Here is a 23,812-nt window from a genome sequence, read left to right as displayed (position 1 = left end):
CCTCACAGAGGAATGAGAAGTGAAGAGAGTGAGCAGTTTCAAGTTCCTAGGTGTCAAGATCTCTGAGGATCTAACCTGGTCCCAACATATCGATGTAGTTATAAAGGAGGCAAGACAGCAGCTATACTTCATTAGGAGTTTAAAGAGATTTGGCATGTCAACAACTACACTCAAAAACTTCTATAGATGTATCACGGAGAGCATTCTGACAGGCTGCATCACTGCATCTGGTATGGGGAGAGCAGTGGGGTGGGGTGGGGCTACTGCACAGAACCGAAGGAAGCTGCAGAGGGTTGTGAATCTAGTCAGCTCCATCTTGGGCACTAGCCTACAAAGTACCCAGGACATCTTCAAGGAGCGCTGTCTCAGAAAGGCAGCATCCATTATTAAGGACCTCCAGCACCCAGGGCATGCCCTTTTCTCACTGTTACCATCAGGTAGGAGGTGCAGAAGCCTGAAGGCACACACTCAGTGCACACACAAATCAACACACCCAAACACTAATCCCTCCTACCTACAACATGTCCTTATTCCCCCATCTTCCTTGCAATCTGGTGCTTATCCAAATGTCTCTTAAAAGCCTCTAATGTATTTTCCTCTACCACCACACCAGGCATCCGCCATTCTCTGAGTAAAATATTTACCTCCATATCCCCTTCAAACTTAACCCTTCTCATCTACAATGCGTGCCCTCTGGTATTAGGCACTTTTACCCTGGGAAAGAGATACTCTGTCCACTCTATCTATGCCTCTCATAATCTTGTAAACCTCTATCCGATCTCCCCTCAGCCTCCAATTCTCCAGAGAAAACAACCCAAGTTTGTCCAGCCTCTCGGGACAGCACATGCCCTCTGAACCAGGCAGCATCCTGGTGAACCTCTTCTGCAGCCCCTCCAAAGCCTCGACATCCTTCCTACAGTGGTTAGAACTTCATCCTTTGGAGTGCAGAAGAATAAGGTGAGACTTGATAAAGGTATAAAACATTATGGGCCCCCTAGTGATTTCCTTCTGCACTGTGTTGTAGTCCTGTACAAAATTATGGACAGGGTAAATGCAAGCAGGCTTTTTCCACTGAGGATGGGTAAGACCAGATCGAGAGGTCATGGGTCAAAGGCAAAGGCAATATGTTTAAGGGGGAACCTTTTCACAGAGGGTGGTAGGGATATGGAATGGGCTGCCAGTGGAAGTCGTGGACGTGGGTTTAGTTGCAACATTTGAGAATTTTAGATAGGTACATGGATGGGAGACATATGAGGGGACATGGTTAAGGTGTAGGTGGATGGGACTAGGCAGAAGATCATGCCACCACGTACTAGGTAGGCCAAAAGGGGTTCTTCTGTGTTGTAGTGGTCCTTGAAGCTATGATACCAAACAGAGGTTGAGTTTTTCGGAGGTTACCAATGACAACGTAAGGATACTAGGCAGAAGACCAGGCCAGCACAGATTAGATGGGCCAAGGAGCCTGTTTCTGTGCTGCAGTTCTCTGCGACTCTATGACACCAAACAGAGGCTACCAATAACAATATACTAATAACACGTTAGACTTTAGCAGGAGGGTTGCCTTCAGTTCTGTTCACTGCATCAGAGCTGACTTACAGTGAGTTTTAGGAAGACAGACGTTACAGAGGACATGGCCGCTATTTGGTAGGCATCCCATCCACAACCGTTCACTCACTCCTCCACTGATGCACAGTGGCACGATGCTCTGCACCAACTCACCAATGTTCCTGACAGAGTGTCTTCCAAACCCCCCTCCTCACTTGCAAGTTGCCTTCCAAGCTGCACACCACCCTGACTTGGAAATATATCATAGTTCCTTCACCGTCGCTGGGTTAAATTCCAGGAACACCATCCTGACCAACATTGTGGGCATAGCAACATCTCAAGATGTTGGTTCAATCTGTGGAGACCCACGTACCTCGAATGAACTAAAACCTTCTGTCCCCCATCACCCTCCATTTTTCACTCATCCATGTGCCTCAGACTCTCTTAAATGTGCCTGATGTATCTGCCTGCTCCACCTCCCCTAGAGGAGCCACTGCAACTAAGTCACACAAACAACAAAGGATTAATATCCATATTACCTGAGGGATAAGTCCACAAAATAGTTGTGATGCAGCTAGTATGGTGGTAAAGTGGGTAGTACTTGTCACTCTTACTTTCAGCTTCCACCATTTGGCTAACAGTCTTATGAAAAGGAGAGCTGAATGTGTACATCTTTCCCTGTCAGTACATAGTCTCTCCAAGAGCAAGCCTCATGTACTGCTTCCTTGCTGACAACAAACGGAAGCAGAACTCCTTTCGGACTCAGGTTGAACTACAGAGGACACAAAGCACACAGCCCCACCGGTGTGTGGACACGCCCTGGTGCTCATGAACCAGACCCCCAGCTATGGGTAAATAGCCCCACTGCCTTGCGGGCAGCCTCAAGAGAGAAGAAGGCTACGGGAGTAAACCCAGACAGTAAATCTGAAGTGGAGCCCCTCAGGCGGCTGGATGTCACTGAACATCCTTCCGGCAGCTCCTGTGGCCAAGCTGGTGCCAAACATCTTGCTTCATAAACTTTCCTTTGGACTGCACTGGTGAGAACAAGAGGGGAATGTTGACAACTGGGCATCTCAGGATCTCCATACATTCCTCCCAGGCTTGTGATGATGATGATCATTACCCATTGTATTCGAGACAGCCTGATGCCAACCATCCAATGTTGGCCTGAGCAATATTGTGGAGGCGAGTTCTACAATCGTCCCATCCTCTTGGTAAACAGTTTTGCTTGAAATCCTAATTCCAGCATTCTAAAATTCCAAATATGAACTACTCTCTGTGTGATAAAAATGAAATAAACAGATCCCTTCAAATCTTCCTCTCACCTTAAACCAATGCCCTCTTGTTTTTTAATATCACTGCCACAGGGAGAAGGTTAAGATTATACCATATCTCTGCCTCTCATAATCTGCGATATTTCTGCTAGGTCACACCTTATCCTCCCTTTGTCCCAGAATAACAAGCCTGGCTTATAGGTAGCATCTTTAAGAGGTGCATTCCCAGGAAGTGGGTGGTAGGATGGAGATACCAAAACAGGGAGAAGGTGCACCCTTGGACAATGTGTAGCACCTGCTTAGCCCTCCCAATCAAGGTCATGTGAAGTCATGGGAGCTGGTGGTGGATGGTATGAACAACTGGTGCATATCTCAAGTCCTGGTTATGTGACCACTGACACCAGGCAGAAAATCTCTGACGAAAAGCAATCCACTCCTGAAGAAAAAATTGCCAAGAACAATCATGGCCATGGAAAGACCTCAGTCACCCAAGTCGTACAACGTGGCACATAACAAACAACCCAAAAAGGCAACATCCATCATCAAAGGCCCCCTACATTTGGGCCATGCCAACTTCTTGCAGCTACCATTGGGGAAGAGGTACAGAAGCCTGAAGTCCCAAACCACCAGGTTCAGGAATAGCTACAACAGTGTTAGAAAGTCTGTGAACCCCGTAGAATTTTCTCTGTTTCTGCATAAATATGACCTAAAATGGGATCAGATCTTCATGTGTCTTAAAACTAGATAAGGAGAACCCAATTAAATAAATAACAATAAAACATAATACTTGTTCATTTATTTATTAGAGAAAAAATTATCCAATATTACATGTATTTGTTGGAAAAAGTGTATGAACCTCTGGGGTAATGCTTTCTACAAAAGCTATTTGGAGTCAGGTATTTCAATCAACGAGATGAGGTTGGAAGTGTGGGTTGTAGAGGTGCCCTGCCCTATAAAAAAGACACACAAAGTCATGTTACTGACAGAGCCTGCTCTTCTCAAGAAAGACTTGTTTACATCCACCATGCCTTGTTCAAAACAACTTTCAAAGGACCTTAGAAGAATTGTAGAGATGCACGAAGCTAGAAAAGGCTACAAAAGCATTTCTAAAGACCTGAGGATTCATCAGTCCACAGTAAGAGAAATTGTCTACAAATGGAGGAAATTCAGTACTGTTGATACTCTCCCTAGGAGTGGGCATCCTGCAAAGATCACACCAGGAGTACAACTGCAATGCTGAAGGAGATGAAAAAGAACACAAGGGCAACAGCAAAAGACTTGCAAACATCTCCAGAACTTGCTAACGTCTCTGTTCATGTGTCCACTATAAAAAAAAACACCGAACAAGAGTAGTGTTCATGGAAGGACACCATGGGGGAAACTACAGTGCTCCAAAAAAAAACACTGTTGCACATCTCAAGTTTGCAGAAGACCACCTCCCATCCTCATTCAACTCACCAAATCATTAAGGCCGTTTCTCCATCTTCCTTGAAGAGGCAGTGGGTAGGGCTGCTCTCTCACAGCTCTAGACACCTGGGTTTGTTCCAATCTCTGGCACTGTCTGTGTGAAGTGTGCATGTCCTACCTGTGACCATCCGCTTCCTCCCACACCTCAAGGGGTGAGCTCGTTGACTGCTGTAAATTGGCCCTTGCGTGTGGGTGAGGGGATTAGAATTTGGGTGAATTTGGAGGGGAGGTACACGAGGCCCCCTCTGGTTGGAGTTGAGCATGAGATGATGTGCTCCAGATGTCTACGTGATGCACAAGCCGGGACAGTGCAATCTGGAGAGCAAGCTGTTGCCCATGCGGCAGTCTCCCCCTCTCCATGCAGCTGATGAATCCAAAGACCGATATGATGTGGCACCAGCGGAATTGCAGGAGTTGCCCACATAGGACTGCCTTGAGGACTTCAGCTCTGTATTTTTCTCTCAGGATTTACTTCCAAAGCCTTCCCCATGAATGGGTAAGGCAGCGGCGGTTTGAGATCAGTTTTCCTTCTCCTCGATGAGCTGCCAGCCATGGCTGACAAGCCCCACCTGCCCGAAGCAATTGGTTTTAAGGCACCAGTAACCCACCTTTTGCCCCTTCTCCTGTCAGTAGATGAATGTTCACCTTTGTGACAGAAAACATCTTCCATACAAAACTCATTCTTTAATCTTGAAGGGAGGTTGAGCTTTAGGTTTCAATTAAAGGAAATCTTCATTACTGGCAACAAAGCAATTGATCAGAAATATCAACTAAACATTAGGTTTAAAGTTTGGAATAAGTCTTCTGAGGGTGTGCAGCTATATTTCATTAGGAGTTTGATGTGATTTGATCTGTCACCTAAAACACTCGAAAATTTCTATAGATGTACCATGGAGAGCATTCTGACAGGCTCCATCATCGTCTGGTATGGGGGTGGGGGGCGGCTACTGCACAGGATTGAAATAAGCTGCAGAGAGTTGTAAAATTAGTCAGCTCCATCATTGGGACTAGTCTCCACAGTATCCAGGTCATCTTCAAGGAGTGGTGCCTCAAAAACGATGGATTCCCACCACTCAGGACATGCCCTCTTCTCATAGCTACCATCAGGAGGGAGATACAGGAGCCTGAAGACACACACTTAGCAATTCTAGAACAGCTTCTTCCCCTCTGCCATCTGATTTCTGAATGGACATTGAACACCTGAACTCTACCTCACCGCCTTTTTATTTCTATTTTTTTTTTGCGTTACTTATTTCATTTAACTATTTAATATATATACTTATGATAATTCAGTTTTTTTCTCTCTTGTTATCATGTATTTCATTGTGCTGCTGCTGCTGCAAGGCTAACACAATTCATGACACATGCCAATGATATTAAACCTGATTCTGTTTCCGGTCTCTCGAGGTTTGATTTTTATTCATTGTACGGGAACTGAGAACTCCAGCATGGACTGTCCCAAGCCCGGCTGCGAAAGGAGGAGGGTTGGACATGGGACTAGTAACTCCATCCCGTAAAAACCCAGAGCTACAGAAAATCCAAAGACCTCACCCCTGGAAGAGGAAGGATCTTTGCCTGGAAGATGTGTGAAAACAGAAAGCACAGGGTCAATCAAACTTCTTTTGGCCCAGGACAGGGAACTCTGGCCAGCTGCTGTTGGTGGCCTGTGGGCTTAAGAAGAAGACGGGAACTGGCCCACAATTGCTCTGCCCAAGACTGCAAGGAATTGCAGAGCTGTTGACACAGCTCAGCGCATCACAGAAACCAGCCTCCCCTCCATCTACACTTCTCGCTGCCTCGGTAAAGCAGCCTACATCTTCAAAGACTGCTCCCACCCCATGTAATTCTTCTTCCCCCTCTCATCAGGCAGCACAAAAGCCTGAAAGCGTGCACCACCAGGCTGAAGGACAGCTGGAAGTTCAGTTATGAGACTATTGAACAGTTCCCTCATCCAATAAAATGGAGGGCATATACTTAAGGTGAGAGGGGGTAAGCTCAAAGATGTTTCCGAAATTGGGAGGGGGCACAGCCTCAGAAGAGAAGGTTGCCCCTTTAGAACAGATATGAGGAATTTCTTTAGCCAGAGGGTGGTGAATCTATGGAATTCATTGCCATCGTCGGCTGTGGAGGCCAAGTCATTGGGTATATTTAAAGTGGAGATTGATGGGTTTTTGATTAATCAGGGCATCAAAGGTTTTGGAGTGAAGGCAGGAGAATAGGACTATGAGTAAAAATAGATTATGCACGATGGAATGGCAGGGCGGGCTCGATGGGCCAAATGGCTGAATTCTGCTCCTGCGCTTTATGCTCCGGTGTTTGGGTGAGGCAGGCTTGGATTTGAACAAATTCACAGGAGAAAGAAGCTCCGATTCCAAGGTGGTACTGCATCCCACTGCAGAGACTAAAGCCCCAACATAAAAGGTGGAGCTGCAGTGCACTGGGGACATGACATTGCTCTATGAAGATACATGATACTGCGGCCATGACCACTCTCTCTCAAAACAATCACATTTGTGAGGAGAGATCCTCCCAGATCTTTGGGCAATATTCACCCCTTAGTTGATACTTCTGGCTTGTCACATTGATGCCCGTGGGAGATTTCTGTGTACAAAATGGATGTCATATTGTGTACGTTCCAAGTGCTACCTAAACCCCATGATGTGCCTGATGATACACTGTGCTACCAGCCACCATGGTTAGTTGAGCGATGACTGACTTCAATTGGTTAGGCCCCCGTCATCCTTTCCAGTCAGCAGGTCTTTGGAAATCCCACACAACAGCCCCGCAGAAAGAATTCCTCGGCTGTTCTGAAATGGATGTGGAAGGCGCTACAGAAAGGCAAGCCTTTTCAGACTTTCAGACTGCGAGAAGGGAGACCTGCGGAAGTTTATTCAACTTCAGGGAGCCACGGTCGTACAATGCGATTACAGCTCGGGGAGTCAAGAGTTCAGAGTTCATTGCCGGCGCTGTCTGTAAGGAGTTTGTCTGACATCCACATAAATGTGTGGGTTTCCTCCAGGTGCTCTGATTTTCTCTCAACTTACAAAGGCATACTGGTCAGTCTGTTAATTGTCGTGTGATTAAGCAATTGTTAAATGGGCAGGTTGCTGGGCAGCGGGGCTCATTGGGCCAGAATGTACAATTATATGTTGTATCTCTAAATTTCAAAAAAAGGCCTAATCTGGAATATTGTAGGCAGTTCTGGTCATCTACCTACAGGAAAGATGTAAATAAGGTTGAAAGAGTACAGAGAAAATTTACAAGGATGCTGCTGGGTCTGAAGAAGGAAAGATTAAATAGGTTAGGACTTTATTCCTTGGAATGTAGAAGACTGAGAGGAGATTTGATAAAGATATACAAAATTACGAGGGGTATAGATAGGGTAAATGCAAGCGGGCTTTTTTCACTGAGGTTGGGTGGGACTACAACCAGAGGTCATAGATTAAGGGTGAAAGGTGAAAAGTTTTAAGGGGAACATAAGGGGAAACTTCTTCACTCAGAGAGCTGAACAAGCTGCCAGTTGAAGTGATGCATGCCAGCTCAATTTCAAGATTTAAGAGAAGTTTTGATAGGTACATGGATAGGAGGGGTGTGGCAGTTTATGGTCTGAGTGCAGGTAGATGGGAGGTGGTAGTTTAAATGATTCTGTTTCTATGCTGTATTTTTCTGAGTCTAAAAGTAAAAAAAAATTACATTGACTGACCCAGATATCTATGGGATGGCCCGTTCAACACATCACCACAGCATATTGTATGCAAGGACGCAGTGCTGACACATTCAGTGACAGAACCGTGAGTGTTTATCACGCATGAGTCTGAAGGTCAATATCGCAGGTCAAGGCTGAAGTTTGAAGAGAAAAGTCGGCTATTCCGTAAGTCAAGGCCTGAAGTGTGTGAGTTTGGACCAGGGACTAGTGGAGGTTGGGGGCCTGGAGGCGGCCTGTCTATGTGTGTTTGTAGTGGGTGGTTTGGAGGGAGGAAAGCGGTTTGGTTTGCTGTTGTTTTGTTGCTTTATTGTGTTCTCTGCTGTTCTGCTGAACACTGTGGGCATGCTACTTTTGCAACGGAACGTATCTGCGGGCTGCCCCCAGCACAATCCTCACTGATTTGACTTGTCGCCAAAGACGCACTTCACTGCAATTTTTGCCGTATGTGTGACAAACGAAATTAATCAGTCCGCAAGGTCAACCTAGAAGCAGGACAGAGAAAGGAAGGGAAAAAAAAAAGACACCCTTACACCATTTATTTAGCAAAAATGTTTAATCTTTCCTGGTGCTCCTGTTTCTGTACAAGTAGCAAATCTGCAGAACTTCAAAATAGGAAGGCATGGTATTTACAGAGCCTGGACTGCACACCAAACATCACAGTCGTTTCAAGTCTGAAACAATTTTATAAATTTAATCAGTAATCTTAATATAGTATTAAAATCCATTTGATTGCATTTTTACCAGAAGTAGACTTTTAGTACCATCATAATGAGGTGTACAGTTATAATTACCTATTCATACAAAACATATTAATGGCCAGAGGCATTCTGACCTCTTGTACTCAATGCTTGCACTTTTAAAGGTAAATCACATTCTAAAATCTAGCTCCATCATGCAACAGTCTCCTGGCAGAGAGGCAGAAGACCTGAAAACAACACAATTAGGGGTAATTTGACCTTCAGAATATAGCTCTTACCCTGTCTTCTTCACACACTCACTCTCTCTCGCTTGCTCTCTCTCTCTCTCTCTCTCTCTCTCTCTCTCTCATTCAGTCAACCAACCCAAGGAAAGAAAGGGCAGAAAGGACTTTAATATTATCTAAATACCTGGACTATTGCCACAATTAGGGGTAATTTGACCTTCAGGATATAGCTTTCCTTCTCTGTTTCCCCCTCTCTCCCATTCCATCTGTCAACTCAAGGAAAGTAAGGCCTTTAACATTATCTAAGTATGCAAGCTATTTCCTCTACGAGGGGTAATCTGACCTTCTCTCTTTCTCTCCCACTCAGTCTGTCAACTTCATGAAAGAAAGGGCTTTAACATTACCTAAATACCCAAGATACTGCTACCAATCTACTGGGCACAGGGGGAAATAAACGGGGTTTTCCATCAATTCAATGGTATTGAAACTGCTAGTGAAAAGAAATTGTCTCCTGGTGGGCTGGATAAATAAAACACTTTAATCCCACCCCGTAGCCCCCTTCCCAAGGCCAAAAGTTCCACCTTTCATTTTACACAGCCACAGTATCTGCTTTGGATCAGCAGGTATTTGTAATTGGCTTGGGCTTTGCTTGGTCTCCTGGAGGGAGATAGTGGGCAAACGTTCTGCAGGAAACAAGTACAGAAGACATACTGGGGGTGTGGAATTGGCAGATGGTGCGGGAGATCTCTTCACTTCCCAAAGTGCCAACCTCTACAGTGTCAGAGGCTCTGCGCTCACAAGCTGGAGGCGTGCAGCCACTGTGGTTCAAAAATACTTCAATGAACCTAAGCAACAGACGTCTTTCCAGAGGAGACAGTCAGATTAAAAATCAACGAGCCCCAGTTTCATTCACTGACCCCAATCCCACCTGCAACATCAAAGGCACTCTCATTGTGATTCCCTCTTATGCCCTCTCCCCAGCACTAATAATGCTAACTGCATAGGAGATGATTCTCATTTGCCGGCTGATAACGATAACCGACCCTGGCTGAAACATAGCCAAAGTTCACCTGCAGGTGCTATGCCAGCTACAAACCTGACTCCCCGGAAGCCCACAGAGCTCCAGACCTCAAATATTCAAGGTCGGTTTCAGATTTCCCCAAACCTTTGCACCCCACTGAACTAAACTATGAGAAGGATGCTCATGTTAAAATAACACTGGTTACCCGTCACAAGAGGGAGGACTGGATAATCTGCAAGATAAATTGACTAACTGCATTCAATACACACTGGTGCAGAAGGATCCCATAAGGCAGTGGAATGTGACAAAGACTGGCAGCAAACAGAGTGTGTTATTACAATATTGTACCAGCCAATGAACCCGAGGTAAAGCAAAAGGACGTGCTGGAAGAACTCAGCAGGCGAAGCAGCATCGGTGGAGAAATGAACGGCCTCGAATTGAAACATTAACTGCCCACTTCCCTCTACAGCATCACACACAAAACGCTGGAGGAACTCAAGCCGGTCGGGCAGCACCTATGGAAATGAATAAAGAGTCAACGTTTCCAACCAAGACGCTTCTTCGTGTTCTGAAGAAGAGTTTCATCCCGAAACATTGACTGTTAACTCCTTTCCATTGACGCTTCCTGACCTGCTGAGTTACTCCAGCGTTTTTCACTGTATGTGTGTTGCTTTGGATTTTCAGCATCTACAGACTTTCTCTTGCCAGTGCTCTGTTGTCCCTCCACAGATGCTGATTCACAAACTGAGCTCCTCCAACAGCTGTTGATTCAAGATGGTTTAATGTCCTTTCCTGCACACAAGTGCAAAGAAGAACAAAATAATTGTTACCCTGGATCTCAAATGCAAGAAGAGATCCTGCAGGCCACAAACACGTCCTGATGAAGGGTCTCGGCCTGAAAGGTCAACTGTTTACTCCTTTCCATAGATGCTGCCTGACCTGCAGAGATTCTGCAGATGCTGGGAATCCGAGCAACACAGACAAAATGCTGGAGGAACTCAGCAGGTCAGGCAGCATCTGTGGAAATGAACAAACGGTCAGCATTTTGGGCTGAGATCATTCTTCAGGGCTGTTTATTTTTGTCATGCTCTAGATCCCAGCAGCTGCAGTCCCTCCTGCCTCGATGAACTGGAGGTGAATCAGCCATAGTTGATGAAAATAAATTTCCTTAAAAACGGTGCGAGGGGAAACGGAAACTACTTCTTCCACTGCAAATAAAAAACATGGGGGGGGGGGGGGGATTACGCCAGGAGAACACAGTGCGTGGAGGTTAGCTGCCCGTAAATTAATTTCAGTCACTTCCTGCACATCTAGAGTGCGGGTGACATGCCAGGCTGGCAAGGGGCAAGGGAGCTGCCTACTTTTAACATTTCTTCAGGTGAAGGTGTCGCCGAGGAGATGCCAGTGCACAGTAGGGCAGACATTCACTGAGCAACAGACATGCCGTCACCGGGACTCACAGCTTCACTGGGCATCTTCGACAACTCACCACAGGCTGGTCAGTGTGTGAACTGTGAGGCAGCTGGGGAAGAAAATGATTACATAGTGATTCAGGCCTTTGGAACTGGCCGAAGGATTCAAGCTGTAATTTTTTTTTAAACACAGTGAGGCTCTCCCACAGAGGAATGAATGATTAATCCCAACCAGTTATAAACAGAGAACGACATTCATTTTTTAAAAAAAATCTTGCTCACCCCCAAACAGCCCAATAAATGGAGCTCCCCCCAAGTCTGGCATCTAATATGAAGTGGGGAACTGTTATCTCAGTTTCCACCGTAGCAATGTTCCTATCGTTCTCCAGTCCGGTTCCCATTGGTCTAGCAGATCAATCAGACTCAGTTCCCAGTGCAATGCTCAACACCAGGTAGAAGTTGGTACAGGTAACATTACAGTTAGCATAACGCTATTACAATGCTAGCAACCCAAGGCCAATTCCTGCCGCTATCTGTGAGGAGATTGTATGTTTGGGTTTGCTCCGGTTTCCTCCCATACAGGTTAGTAGGTTAATTGGTCACAAGGGTGTAATTGGCTGGATTAGGCCAGAATGGCCTGTTACCGTGCTGTCTCTCCCTAAACCTAACCTCAATGTCTCATTCCTACTCTACTCAAATTGCCCAAAGAACTTCAGAATCAAGTATCTTTGGTGAGTGAGCTGGACTGAACTTGAACTGAAAGATAGCTGGTGACCAGAATCTCTGCCCCATTTCTGAAGGCATTTATTACCCAGTGGGAGTTTGAGTCACAGGAGAAACTGAGTTGCCTTTACATCCTCAGGGAACTATTAGCATGGGATGTAGGTACAGTACATGGGAAGTATGATTACTGACAGCTTCAGGTGTCAATATTTTGGCATCTCTTCCAATAGATGCTCCCTATCTGACTGAATACACTCACAAGGAGGTAGTGATTTCAAATTTCACCTTAGCACCTTGGACAGACAATGCAAAATGGTGGCCCAGTGATGTACAGAACATGGGGCCGGTCAGAAAGGTTAGATCAAGCCCCAAATACCTGCTCGGTTTGACACAAAAAATCCCCTCTGGTGCTATTTGAAAGGAGTGAATCAGATGTCCTGGAGAAATGCTTAACCTTTAATCAACACTTCTGAACATAGATATCCTGGTCTGTCTTAAACACAGGAGATTCTGGCAGACGCTGGAAATCTCCAGCAGCACACACACAATGATGGAGGGACTCAGCAGATCAGGCAGTATCTTTGGAGGGGAATAAATACTCGTCGCTTCAGGCTGCGACCCTTCATCAGTATTAGAAAGGAAGGGGGCAGAAACCAGAATAAGACTTGGGGGAGGGGGGAAGAAGAAGCTCCCTCCCACCCAGGCCCCCCTCACCTGTCAGCTAGTACCCCTTCCCCAAGTAATGGACGAGTAAATATGCAAACTTGATAAGGCGATGTTGAAGGATCTACACGTTCCTTCCTTGGGATGGGGCAGGCGATGAAAAGGGATTTCAGAGCCAAGCCACAACACCAAGCTTATTGAAATTCCACTCCGCTGACTCCTAAAGTTCTCCAGAAACACGCTGGAATATTGCTGTCAAGCAGGGCTCTAGACTGAGGCATTCTCAGTCTATCAGCCCGGGGCAGAGAAGGTGAAAGGTGGCAAGTCAAGTTGCCCATCGCATTAAGTTTTCATGACTAGTTAAATGGTGCCCATTTCACTGGGATAACCGTCCAGACATAATCTCAGGGCAGCAACTGAGAAACTGAATTTGAATCCAATTCCTCCTTTGGAAAGAATCTGGCGATTAAATTGCCAGTCTCAATGACAGAGTTTCTGAAGCTGCCTCACCACCCTCGCTGGTTAATTTAACACTAGACCAAGAAACCAGCAATTTTTACCCAGCCCCTGAGGAAACATGACTCGAGTTCCCACACTGATGCAATGTTTGAAGCCAAACACAAACTGCTGAACAGGCTCCAAGGCTTTGTAAGGTAGTGGTCAGACCACACTTGGGAGTATCATGAACAGTTCTGGGCCCCTTATCTGAGAAAAGTTGTGTTGGTATTGGAGATGGTCTACAGGAGGTTCACGAGACTGATCCCGGTAATGAGAGTGTTAACAAATGAGGAGTGTTTGATGGCTCAGAACCAGTACTCGCTGGAATTTAGAAGAATGAGAGGAATGGGAAGATCTCGTTGAACTCAGATAGAGTGGACATGGAAGATATGTCTCCTGTATTTGGGAGTATCTAGGACCAGAGGGCACAGCCTCAGAATACAGGGATATCCCTTTACAACAGAGATGAGTGGTAATTCCTTTAGCCAGAGGGTGGTGAATCTGTGGAACTCGTTGCTACAGACACATGGAGGCCAACTCATTGGGTATATTGAAAGCAGAGATCGACAGGTTAAGAAGGCAGGAGAATGGCATTGAGGGAGATAATACAGAATGGTGGAGCAGACTCGATGGGCTGAATGGCGTAATTCTGTTCCGACACCTTATGGTCTAAGCAGAGAGGGCCAAGCAGCATCCACGAAGGTTTCGCTCTGCAGGCTTGCTCCCGAACTTCGTTTCTCTCTGCCCTACATTTCAGCATCTGCAGTCTCCTTTGTGCCTCTGATGTTAAACTCGACTCCTCAACAGCCTCTTGAAGCAGGCAACATCAAGTGCCCCACAACCAGCACCACCCCGCAAAAACATGGATGGGAATAAACATTCCCTGAATAAATTAAATTAAAAAAAAACCTAGGCTCCTTACTTGATAGAAACACGGCCACCCCCGGGCCAGGCCGTTGAACCCTAATCAGTGGCATTCAGATACGTCTGGGTTAAAGAAGAAAAATGTGCACTCCCTGAGAGGAGCTTTGACTGGCCATCCAAGAGCATTAAACAAGTAGCAAGACAACAGTACAATCGTTTCCTTCATAACACTTCAAAATCAAGCATAATTAGAGGAAAAAGTATAGGGTGGGTTCTGATTGCTTACAGCAGGGGTTCCCAAACTGTGGTCCATCGACCCCTTGCTTAATAGTATTGGTCAATGGCATAAAAAAGGTTGTGGACCCCTATTTTCAGGATTTGGGGACCAAACATCCCTTCTCGGCAGTGACTTCTGTCTCTTAGGAGTCAGGATGGCTTAAATGGTGGTGTCAGGGAGGGGAGGAGTATTTCCTCATGAAGGGGGGGGTGTCTAACCCTGTCAACGATGACTTGTGCATACTGACACTCAAAATAATTTAAGATTTTTAAAAAAGTCTGTATGAGATTAGAAGCAAAATTACAAGCGTGGTCACCTTTTTTTTCTTAAGAGGAGGATTTCTGAAACGACGCTCCCCAATGAAACCACTGGCAAAGGAAGCCATTTTAATTTCCTGAACTTCCATCACCCTCCCTCATCCACAGCCCCTCCCAAAACAACTAAATGACAATGACTAAGTCCTTTGGTTACCCTGGATACCATCAGGAGGAGTAAAACTAATGGATTGAGGTTTTAGAAACTGAAAATCATGGTTCTAATTTTGAGGTTGTCCTTTCCCACAAGGCCCATTTTGTGCTCTCTCTCTCTCTCTCTCTCTCTTTCACTCTCTATTTATCCCTCACTCTTTTCTCCTCACATTCTTCTCAGAAACCTCCTCCTGGGTTTACCCCCACCCCCCCAAACCCCAAATCGCAAGACAGTTTCGTTCTTTATTTTGTAAAACCTTATGTCACCATCAGTCACGAGGCATGTTACATTTAAATTATACCACACAATTCAACTAACAAGTATTTCACTGAAGAACATTTAAATGAAAACAATGGCACAGAACATTGGAAATATCAAAGCTCATGGAACTCAATTCTATATCAATCATTTTAAAAGTGGAAATATTTCTCTTTTTTTCTATTTTTTTCTTCCTTTTTTTTAAATCGTAAATTGTGCAAATTTAGCAGTAACACTAACTGTGAAGAGGAGCCAGGAGGGAACAGTGGTCCCAGTGGAAGTCCCAGCAAACATGGAGACCCCTGGTCTTCTCTTTCCCCGACCCTGTGTCAATTGACTGGGGGTGGGGTGGGGGGGGCTATACGCCGGGTGTGGGAACCAGGGTGGCGACCCCTCCCACGCGCCTCAACCCCAATGGACCCAATGTGCACACTGCTCGATTTACGGTTCTCTTCCGCCCATTCCCTTCCCACCACCAAATCCCACCCCGATCCCCACACAACTCCCAGCCCCAAACGCATACGTACGGGCTCAGATATCACCCAGGCGCTGGATGTCCATCCCCACCTCCCCTACCCCCCCACCCTCCTGCCTCTCTCTCTCTCTCTCTCTCTCCTCTCCGACGGGATCTCAGCTGCTGCAAGCCATAGCGTCGATCACTTGGTCCAGTTTGCTGCGCAGTCGCTGCCTCCGCGCCTGCTCGTCTTTCTCCAGAGTCGTCAGAATCTAAAGGGGGGGCGGTGGTAGTGGGAAGGGTTGAGGGGGAGACAAAAATGAATGCTAATTAAAAAAGGGATCTGGAGCTTTTCTAACTAACATCTGAAGCTTAGGAAGCTGAGTGGAAATACGTCTCTACCAAAGGAGGTGAAAGACATTCCTCCCTGGCAGGTCACCCTTGGGCAAGGTGTAGGAATCTGATTAGCCCCCTGACCAGGGTCATGTGAAGCCACGGGAGCAGGTGGTGGACGGTTGTATGAGCAGCTGGTGCACACCACAAGTCCTGGTTATGCGACCACTGACGCCACAGACAATCTCTGAAAAGTATTGATAATGGCTGGGGTCACCTGTCCTGTAAAGACACTGCCCAGAAGAAGGCAATGGCAAAACTTTACTGTAAAAAAAATTTGCCAAGAGCAATCACAGTCATGGAAAGATCATGATCGCCCACATCATATTATTGACCTCCACCACCAAGGCCACGCTCTCTACCGTCAGGGCTGTGCAAGTCACTCGGTTCATATAGGTGGGTGCTAGAAGAGACGGGGACTTCATTGCCACAGACAGCGGCAGTGTGGCAAGTCATTGGGTATATTTAAAGTGGAACTTGATAGGTTCTTGATTATCAGGGCATCAAAGGTTATGGGGAGAAGGCAGGAGAATGGGGTTGAGAGGGATAATAAATCAGCCATGATGGAATGGTGGAGCAGACTCGATGGGCTGAATGGCCCAATTCTGCTCATATGTCTTATGTCAGAAGAAATATATGAAAGGTTCAGACAGCTCAACTATGTGACATCAAAGGTCAAGGGGCATAGGTCAAAGTGATAGGGCTTGGCCAAGGAAGGCGTGTGGGTGACTGGTAAGCAGGATTAAAGATCCTCTGCCACTTGGGAAGGCATGAAGGAGAGAAGGGAGAGACCGAAGGGGATCAGTGTTTACTGAGCTCAACACTCAGCGGGGTGGGGGTGGAATTACCGGGAAAAGTATGGAGCCTAGGGAAGCTCACCTCGTCCCTGTACTTATTGATGTAGGTGTAGATCTCGTGGAGTGCACTATTACTGTTAAACTGGCTTAAGTGTAGTCGAGACTGTTCAGCCAGATAGGCACTCATGTCCTGGTCGCTGATCACGGGCATCTTCGAGATATCAGCATAGTACCTGTTGAGGAGAAAGTCGGACTTCATTGAAAGAAGGAGAAATGGTGACCAGGTTCCAGCCCAGTGCAGAATAAAGCAGATAGATAGATAGATACTTTATTGATCCCAAAGGAAATTACAAGTGCACAGATACAAATATTAGAAAAGAAGTAAAATAAGAATAAAACAGCTAAACAGAACTTAAACAAAGCTCTGGTAAACAGAGGTTCATAACAATCAAACAGGAGGGGGTCATCACGTCCCCAGCTACAGGTTGACTCATTATAGAGTCTAATGGCCGAGGGTAAGAATGACCTCATATGGCACTCTTTGGAGCAGTGTGGTTGTCTTAGTCTATTTCTGAAGGTGTTCCTCTGTTCAGCCAAGGTGGCAATGCAGAGGGTGAGAAACATTGTCTAGGATTGCCAGGATTTTCCGTAGGGTTCTTTGTTCTACCACAGCCTCCAGCGTGTCCAGTTTGACTCCTATAACCAAACCAGCCTTTCTAATCAGTTCATTGAGCCAGCTGGCAATATCCGTGTTGATGCCATTGCCCAGGCACGCCACCGCATAGAAGACTGAGCTGGCAACAGCAGACTGGTAGAACGTGTGAAGGAGAGCCCTGCATGCTCCAAAGGACCTCACTCTCCTCAGGAAGTTGAGGCGACTCTGGCCCTCCTTGTACTCAGCTACAGAGAAAGTGTAGTACAGGCAGGCAAGGTGTGAGATCATAACAGCCTCAGAACCTACCCATCATGAACTTGCACCTTGTTGTCTCCACTGCAGAGTTACACTTTATTCTGTGTTGTTTTTTGTTTTACCTCATTCTAGCTCAGCGTGCTGTGTAATGATTTGATCTGTATGAACAGTATCTGTTCATTTATACTGGGATGCAGTGTGGAGTAGGCACTTCCAGCCCAGCAACCCCCCCCCCCCCACCCCCACCACCACCAAACCTGATTTAACCCAATCCTACTCATGGGAAAATTTACAAAGACCAATTAACCTACCCAATATGTCTTTGAACTGTGGGAGGAACCCAGAGGACCTGGAGGAAACCCACGCATTCCACAGGGAGGACATACAGAGACTCCTTACAGATCACGCCAGGATTTAACTACGAACATTGATGCCTCCAGCTGTAATTGCTTCGCCTTAACTGCTACACTACCGTGGTGTGGCAAGACAAGCTTTTTGACTGTATCTTTGTACATGTGACAACAATAAACCAATCCCAACTTTATTGGCATTACTCCATTTTTTGGCGGGCAGCAGGGTAACGTAGCGGTCAGCGCGTCACTTTACACAGCCAGCCATCGCTAATTGGGGTTGACTTTCCTCGGCGGTCTGTCAGATGTTTGTACGTTCTCCTTGTGACCACATGGGTTTCCTTCAGACGCTTCTGTCTCCTCACACAAACACTCCTCTGCCTAGCGTCACTACAATCAATCTGTGTATATAAGCTATCTTAAGTATTTATATTTAATGTGTGTTTTTTAATTATTATGTTAATTATCTTATGGTGGTTTTTTTTGTGCTGCATTGGATCCGGAGTAATAATTATTTTATTCTCCTTTACGCTTGTATACAGAAACGACATTAAACAATCTTGAACCTACATTCCCAAGTTCGTATGGGTTAGCGATAGTGACGTGTGGACGTGCTGTTATGCAGGCACTGGAAGAGTACAGCCACAGCATAATCCTCACCAGATAGATTTGATGCAAACAACTCAATTTGCTTCAAAGTACATGTGACAAATAAAGCTAAAATTTTAAAAAATCTCTTTATCTTTTCTTAAAATCTATCTTTGTTATTCATTGGCTTGTTCTTTGGAGGGTGATGACACAGGAAAGCAATGTTTATACCTACTGGCCCAGTATTGGTGGTCTGGAGACACATATATCCTTCCCTGAACTTTACTGGAATTGATTCTTTTTATGGTAATTACATTTTTACACCAGATTTACCTAATTGATAATTACATTTACGTAATTTAAATTCACAGGCCACCATGGTAGGATTTGAACTGGATTCCGGGCTAATGGTCTCAATCTCTGACTTCTAGTCCTGTAACTTGACCACGCCCCAATCACCACCATCAGTTTTCAAAGCACGGAGGTGTCCTGGCTTGAGGGCATTCAGCCCATCAGGTTCCAACCAGCTTCTGGCCATGCGATCTCATCAGGAGCATCCTTCCAACCCAATGCGGCCTGCCGCCCTCGCCCCACACCGCCCGGCCAACACGATCTGCGCCTGGCATACCTCTCCACCCAGTTCTTGTAGTTTGGAATGTCCTTTGCGTACAGTAGTTTATTTGAGGGCGAGTCCTTGCCCAGCTTGTGCTCAGAGGTGGAACAGGAGTCCATGAAGGTCTGGGCAACCACTGAGAGGCAGGCGTCGGTAATACTGTTCTTGTGAATGTCAAAGACAAACTGAGGATTCTTAATTACGTTCACCCAAAATCGTAGAGGTAGACTGAAGAGAGCAAGAGAGGAACTGTTAGAAGGATCATCAACATCACTTAATAGCATAAGGTACAGAAGAATGACAAGGCCATTCAACCCCTCCTGTCTGTTCTACCATTCTAAGAAACCAAGAATCATCTGCAACTTCGCATGTACTCCCTCCACATTCCTCATCATCGTCACTTGTTTTTTTTTCCTGCGAGGGAAGGGGCCGGGGATTTAATGTTACTGTCGCTTTTTTTGCGAGGGAGGGGCTGGGGGATTTTGGGGTCTGCAAGTTGTGTTCCTTTTTTCTTGTGTTGGAACTCCCATGGTTTCTCTGTATTTCACAACTACCTGGAGAAAATAAATACCAGAGTTGGATCGTACTTTGACAATGAAATGAATCTTAAAACTTGTAGTATCTGATAATCTATCGACCTCTGTCTCAAATGTATTCAGTGATTGAGCCTGCACTGTCCTCTCGGAAAGTGAATCCCAGAGATCCGGGTGACTCGCGGGCAGTATAGCATTGCTAGAGCATAATGCTTTCCAGTGACAGCTGGGAAGAGCTGGCTGACTTACAGATAGCTGATAAATATTTCTAATGAGAGGATGAGAGGCCCCAGTGATTCTCTCAGCAGTCCTCAAAATCCTTTTTAGGACTTGTGGTCAGATGTTTTGCGAATGCTGTACCTGACCAGCTGGTCCTGACACTCTCCATGTTCCTGTGAAAAGTGGTTAAAAGGGGGTGGGGCGGAGACAGGCAAGCTTAGCTCGGCTCAATCTCAATTACTCACACGTTCTGCTTTGGCACAGATACAGCAGATCGCCTGAAACGTTTTATCCCCCTCAAAGTGGAAATGGCCACCACAAGAGGGCATAACTTCAAAGTTTTTGGAGGAAAGTTCAGGGGATATGTCAGAGATAAGTATTTCATGCAGAGATGCGTGGAACGCATTGCCAGGAGCAGGTACAATAGACAATAGGTGCAGAAGTAGACCATTTGGCCCTTTGAGCCTGCACTGCCGTGGGGGCATTTAAGATAGCCACATGGATTATAAAAAATGGAGCACTATGTAGGAGGGGAGGGTTAGATAGATCTTGAGTAGGTTAAAATGTCGGCACAACATCATGGGTCAAGGGGCCTGTATGTACTGTGTTCCTTGCTCTATTTCTTCTCATAGGACAAACTTCCCATACCATGAACCAATCCCGTGATTCTTCCCCCCAGTCCCTCCGACCATCCGCTGCGGGTACAGAATGCTATCTGAGAGCATGCTGGACCCAACCGAGACACCGTTAAAAATCAGCGACACTGGACGGCATTCCCGTAGAAGGAGATTTCTTATTAAGAGAAAGATTTATATTTTCTCCCTTCTCTCTCCTTCTAATCCACCAGGCCACCACATCCTATATCTTTACCCTCCCCTGTCCATCTACATACACACACTCACACTCTCACTCACTCCTCCCACCGCTTCTCCTCCCTTCCTTCCTCACCAGTTCCATGCTCTGTCTTCCTCTCCTACCAACTTCCACAATTTTCAGCCTTTCATCGCCTCTCATTATCAAAGTATGTATGGAGTAAAAACTCTGAGATTCCTCTTCATAAGTGACAACACATCGTGATAAATGTTGGATTAGAATGTAAAATGTTGGACGGATGGTGGGGGGAGGAATACTAGACAATGTGAAGGGCCCTGCGCATGCACCTCCCCAGATAAATATGTGGGAAAGGTGGAAGAGAGACCTCAATGATCCTCTCAATGAGCTTGCGATCAGATGCCTTACAATTTCCATATTAGACAGAACAGAACCTTTCCTATGCTTGTTTGCATTTTTATATAATCATCTATGTAATTGTGGCATAGTGGATTCTGTATTTTCTAGAAGCTTCTTAGCTTTCTTGCAGCAGGTGACACACCACCTGAACCTATTTCATAGGCTGTTCCTGTCACTGAGTTAGTTTTTCACATAAAATGACCACAACTTCTTTGTTGTATGTCTTTTCTTCTGCCTTCTTCCTGTAGCCTTAATTCCCTTCCCAATGAAGAATCTATCAAACTCTGCCTTAAGTACACCCACTGACTTACAGTGACAACAGATTCCACAGGTTCTCTGGCTGAGGAAATTCCTCCTCATCTTTTTTCCCCAAGGAGATGTCCCTTATTAACATTGGTAAATTTATCAGTTTCCTCACCACCTCAGCACTCTGGGTTCTGTTCTTTCAGATGCGATGGAGCAGGAGGGATTAAAGGGGAAGGGGTGGTGTTACTAGTCAAAGAAAACGTCATGCAGCGCTCAGCTAGAATAGACTGGAAAACTCATCTGCTGTAAGGTTATGAGTTGAAATGAGTAATATGAAAGGTATGACCGCGGTAATGGGATTAAATTGCAGACCACCCAACACTCTGAGGGATTTAGAGGAACAAATTTGTAGAGAGATCGCAGACTATTGTAAGAAACGTAAGGCTGTTATAGGAGGTGATTTTAACTTTCCACATATTAACTGGGACTCCCATACTGTAAAAGGACTAGATTTTGTCAAATGTGTTCAGGAAAGTTTTCTCATAGAAGTCCCAATGGGAGAGTGTGCGACACTTGATCTGCTATTAGAGAATGGGACAGGGCAAGTGACAGAAGTTTGTGTCAGAGAACACTTTGTATCCAGTGACCATCACAAAGTAAATACGCAGAAAGATAGGTCTGGTCCATGGGTTGAGATTCTAAATTGGAGAAAGGCCAATTTTGATGGTATCACAGAAGTATCTGGCAAGAGTGGATTGGGACAGGCTCTTTTCTGACAAAGGTCTACAAAGGAAGTGGGGGGGGGGGGGGTCCTTCAAAAGTGAAATTTTGAGAGTACAAAGCTTGAATGTGCCTGTCAGAACAAGAATTCACCCAGAACAAAAAAAAACTGGTGTAGTAAACCTTGGTTTTCAAGAGATATCAAGTCCCTGGTTAAGTAAAAAAAAATAGAGGTACATAGCAAGTATAGGCAGATAGGAACAAATGAGGTGGTTGTGGAATTTAAGTAATGCAAGGAAGGAAATCAAGATGGCTGAATGAAGGCACGAGTACCTTAGCAGGCAAGGTGAAGGGAACACAATATGCTAAGAGCAAAAGGATCGCAAGGGACAAAATTGGTTCTCTGGAAGATCAGAATGGTAATCCATATTTGGAGCCAAAAAAGATGGGGGAGGTCTTAAATGCATTTCTTGCATCTGTATTTACTATCCTGAGAGTCCAGAGGAGTGTGGCAAAATGGCATCATCTTCATGGACTCTATACAGATTACCGAGGAGGAGGTGTTTGCTGTCTCGAAGCAAATTAGGATGTATAAATAACCAGGGCCTGACAAGGTGTTCCCTCGGATTCTGTGGGAGGCAAGTGCAGAAATTGCTGGGGACCAAGCAAAGATATTTAAATCATCCTTAGTGACAGGAGAGGCACCAAAGGATTGGAGGATAGCCAATGTTGTTCCGCTGTTTAAGAAATGCTCTAAACATAAATCACAAAATTATAGGGCAGTGAGCCTGACATCATTAGTGGGGAAATTACTGTAAAGTATTCTAAGGGACTGGGTATATGTATATACACACACTAATTGAGGATATCAGCATGGCTTCATGCACGGTAGGTCGTAAAAGAGTTTTTTGAGGAAGTTACCAGGAAAGTTGATGAAGGCAATATAGTGGATGTAGTCTACGTTTGACAAGGTCCCACATGCGAGGATGGTCAAGAAGGTTCAGAGCTCGGCACTCGAGGTGAGGTAGTAAATTGTATTAGACATTGACTTTGAGGGAGAAGCCAGAGAGTGGTAGTAGAGGCAACTCTGACTGAAGGCCTGAGACTAATGGTGTGCCACAGGGCTCAGTGCTGGGTCCATTGCTGTTTGTCATCTATATCAACGATCTAGATCAGCAAACTTACAGATGACACGAAGATTAGGGGTGTAGTGAACAGTGAACAAAACTATCTTGGCTCGCAGAGGAATCTGGACCAGCTGGCCATAAAATGGCAGATGGAATTTAATGCAGACAAGTGTGAGGTGTTGCACTTCAGTAGAACCAACCAGGGTAGGACTTACAGAGTGAATGGTAGGATACTAAGGACAATGGTAGAACAGCGGGATCTGGGAATACTGGTCCATGATTCATTGAGAGTTGCGTCACAGGGAGATCAGTTCGTAAAGATAGCATTTGGCACACTGGCCTTCATAAATCAAAGTATAGAGTACAGGAGATGGGATGCTATGTTGAAGCTGTATAAGACATTGATGAGGCCTATTTTGGAGTATTGTGTGCAGTTTTGGTCACCTACCTACAGGAAAGATGTAAGTAAGATTGGAAGAGTACAGAGAAAATTTACAAGGATGGAGCTGGAGGCCCTGAGTTATATGGAAAGAT

At 45.5% G+C, this 23,812-nt stretch overlaps 1 protein-coding gene across 2 annotated transcripts in view; it reads right to left on the bottom strand.

Annotated features, from left to right (window-relative positions):
• Nucleotides 1-11,405: 11,405 nt before the first annotated feature.
• Nucleotides 11,406-23,812, bottom strand: part of LOC132377710 (plexin-A1-like) — a 442,266-nt gene continuing 429,859 nt past the window's right edge. For both annotated transcript variants that reach the window (XM_059943957.1, XM_059943956.1), the window contains exons 30-32: nucleotides 19,219-19,431; nucleotides 16,825-16,975; nucleotides 11,406-15,824 (exon numbers count right to left, since the gene is read on the bottom strand). In XM_059943957.1, the coding sequence (XP_059799940.1) occupies nucleotides 15,729-15,824; nucleotides 16,825-16,975; nucleotides 19,219-19,431 (460 nt within the window). In that variant the 3' untranslated portion in view covers nucleotides 11,406-15,728. The remainder of the gene's footprint in view (nucleotides 15,825-16,824; nucleotides 16,976-19,218; nucleotides 19,432-23,812) is intronic.

The sequence above is a fragment of the Hypanus sabinus genome, chromosome 19 (genome assembly GCF_030144855.1).
Source record: "Hypanus sabinus isolate sHypSab1 chromosome 19, sHypSab1.hap1, whole genome shotgun sequence".
In the NCBI taxonomy this organism is placed as follows: domain Eukaryota; kingdom Metazoa; phylum Chordata; class Chondrichthyes; order Myliobatiformes; family Dasyatidae; genus Hypanus; species Hypanus sabinus.
This window is presented reverse-complemented; position numbering and strand designations above follow the sequence as displayed.